General features: G+C 68.2%; 1 protein-coding gene across 1 annotated transcript; it reads right to left on the reverse strand.

The window, feature by feature from the left end:
* Positions 1 to 9: 9 nt before the first annotated feature.
* LOC112122132 (fibroblast growth factor receptor 4-like) lies at positions 10 to 3054 on the reverse strand (the record flags this gene model as incomplete). Its single annotated transcript, XM_024220978.2, has 6 exons — positions 2909 to 3054; positions 2215 to 2381; positions 1849 to 1972; positions 966 to 1156; positions 544 to 682; positions 10 to 423 (listed from the first exon to the last, which is right to left on the reverse strand). Coding segments are annotated over exons 2-6 (1009 nt in total), but the record flags the coding sequence as incomplete, so codon positions are not given.
* Positions 3055 to 3065: the final 11 nt, after the last annotated feature.

The raw sequence follows: 3065 nt of genomic DNA on the forward strand, positions 1-3065 counted from the left end.
CAGCCAGACGCGGCGCCGGGCCCCGGCCCCGGCCCCGGCCGGAGGTCACAGCCAGACGCGGCGCTGGGCAGTAGCCCCGGCGGGAGGTCACAGCCAGACGCGGCGCCGGGCAGTAGCCCGCACACACTGCAGCCGGGCCCTGGCCCTGCAGACTCAGCAGGCGGCTGTGCCCAGCGCAGAGCGTCCATGACCCGCCGGGGGCCCGCAGCCTCCCTCTGCCCGGACGTACCTGTCTGATGAGCGGGAACTTGGAGAGCTTGTGAACGGCCACGGGCTCCAGGGGCTGTTTGCTCGCCTGGGTCTGCATCCGGCACAGCACCACGATGACGGCGGCCATGGCCACGGCCAGGGAGCCCGACGTGTAGATGATGATGTCGGTGTACTTGGTCTCGGGGGCCTCCACCTCCCGCACCAGCTCCTCTGCTGGAGAGCGAAGCCAGTGAGCCCGGCCCGGTCCCGCCCCCGCCCCCACGGGGCCTCCCCGTGTTCTCGGCAGTTCGGGCCCCTGCCTTGGCCGGAGCGCTCCCAGCCCCCCAGCCTTACCTGGCAGCACGGTGAGCCAGGCTGACTGGTAGGACAGGCCGATGGAGTTCCCGGCCAGGCAGGTGTATTCCCCAGCATCCTCCCTGGAGACGTTGTGCAGGTACAGCACCTCCACCTCCGAGCTGTTAATGTCGGCTGTCTGCGGGGGCAGAGCCGCAGCGTCAGGGGTCCCAGCCGGCAGCTGATTCCTTCCCATCGCGGTGGGGTGCTGAGCTCCCTGGACCCAGGCTGAGCCTGCCGCGCTTGGCCCTACCCCTGGAGAATACCCTGCTGCCCCCAGGACTGGGGCTCCTCCCACTGCTCCCCCCAGTCTGCGTCAAGTCCCAGCGGGGCCTGGGGGCAGCGCGTGCCCTGGAGAGCCAGCGCCTGCCCCAGGAGGGGCTGCTCTGGGGGCACGGTGCCCCCGCTGGCCTGGCCATTACCTTGAGCACCTGGACGTAGGGCACCCCATCGGGGCTGAAGCTGCTGCCATTCACCTCGATGTGCCTGAGCCACTGGATGTGGGGCTGGGCGTCGCTGTACACCTTGCAGAAGAACTCCACGTCGCTGCCCACCACCGCTGTGGTGTTGGCAGGCAGCCCGGCCTGCAGGATGGGCCTGTGCGGGGACCTCTCTGCCGGAAGGGAAGAGGGAGCAGCATCGCCCAGCTGGACAGCCCAGTGCAGCCAGCCCGGCAGCGGGGCCAACTCCGCCCAGCACGCGCCAACCGCTGACCGGGGCCCCGGCCAAGTGGGCAGAGCAGGGCACTGGCAGGCAGGGCACCTGGTTTGTGTCACCAGCTCCCTCCGTGGCCGGGGGCGGTCACAGCCTCTCTCTAACTCATCCCCTTCCCCCCCAAGCTCTCCCACTGCCACACCCGGCCACCGCCTTCCCTCCCGCTGCTCGCTCAGCGCGATGCTCAGGCCAGAGTGTCTCTTGCCTGCCTGTCCCTCCTCGCCCCGGGAACGTGGCTGCTGACCCTCCTCTGCCATTACCCAGCACCGCAGCCCGGTGGGAATTCCTCCAGGCCTGCAGCAGCCAGAAGAGGAGGGGCAGAGAGGGGCGGGAGGCAGGTCCCGGCTGGGGGCTAGTTGCATCCATTTGATGCCAGGACCCGGATGATCTCCAAAGCGCTGTGAAGCTTCGGGATCAGTGACCCTGCGCCCAGGAGTCTGCTCTGCTCTGCTCCCAGGCTGCCTGGGGACGGCCCCCGACCGGGACACAGACCCCTCATTAGCACAGCCCCCAGGGTCTGCGCCAGGCAGGGCTTGACTGGGGAACCCTGGAGTCAGTGTCTGCGCCCCCCGGCGCAGGGAAAGGCCTCACCTAACACGTCCAGCAAGTAGCTGTAGCGGATTCTGCCAGCCTGGTTCTCCACCAGGCAGGTGTAGTTCCCCCGGTCGGAGGGCACCACGCTCTCCATGACCAAGCTCCAGTGCTGGGGCCGGAGCTGCGGAGAGAAGGGGACAAGCACCAGGTGAAGGGAGGCAGATGGCACCCGGTGCCCAGCAGAGCTCCCCAGCTACAGCCCGCAGTGCCCCCCTGGAGCTGGCAGGCAGAAGCATTCCCCTTATCCCAGAGGCAGTGCCTGGTTACAGGACGGCTCTGATCTCAGCCAGGGCAGACGGAGACCCGGAGGGGGCTGGGGCAGAGGCGACTGAGCGCCGATCGGCGCCCTGGGAGCACTCTTACCCGGATGCCGCCGATGCGGTGCTCGCCCCGGAACTCCCGCCCGTTCTTTAGCCAGCGGATGCTGGGGTTGGGACTCCCTGAGGCCGGACAGCGGAACTTGACCGTGTTTCCCGCAGGGACGGCGTACAGCTTCTTATCCATCCGCTGCGGCTGCGTCCAATACGGGGCTGAGGAGGACATTGCACGATTGACGGCCACTAGCTACAGGGTCGGGAGAAGCTCCCAATGCCAAGTACCAGGGCTCGCAGTGTGCATGGAGCTGTGCCCAGGGACCCAGCCCCTCCCGCGGCGAGGCAGGGACCCAGCCGGTCCTCACAACCAGCTCCTCCAAAGCTCCCCTGTATCGAACGCTGGGGCAGCAAGGAAGGGGCTTGCAAAGCCATCCCGGAGGTGCGGCAGCGCTCCCCCAGCACTGCCCTCTGCCCCGGAACAGAGCTTAGCCCGGGAACCCCGTGAGCTGGGCACAGGCCGGGGGGGACCCGGCCCCGTTCAGCCGCCTGCCATGGGGGACACAGAGGCTGCCAAGCACGTGGGGGCTGATGGGAGTGGCCTACAGAGGAAGAGGCGTATGGGCAGGGTGCCCTGCACTCCTGGCAGCTCGAGTGACCCGGCACCAAACCTCTTTTCCCTCGCCTCTTGCTCCAGCAGAGCTGGGGGCACAGCCCCTGCTGCAGGCAGCTGCCCCGGGACTGACCTCTGCGGTAAGTGGGCTCCTCGTTTGAATCACCGAGGGAACCGTCCCCGTCGCTGTCTTCATCATCATCCCCCGAGGCCAGCGAGTCTGAAGGAAAGCGTTAGAGGGGTCACGTTCCTCCTGCCTGGGAGCTCCCGGCTACTCCAGCCCCAGTTCT

The sequence above is a fragment of the Terrapene carolina genome, unplaced genomic scaffold (assembly GCF_002925995.2).
Source record: "Terrapene carolina triunguis isolate 2854851 unplaced genomic scaffold, T_m_triunguis-2.0 Scaffold12579, whole genome shotgun sequence".
Taxonomy (NCBI): Eukaryota; Metazoa; Chordata; order Testudines; family Emydidae; genus Terrapene; species Terrapene triunguis.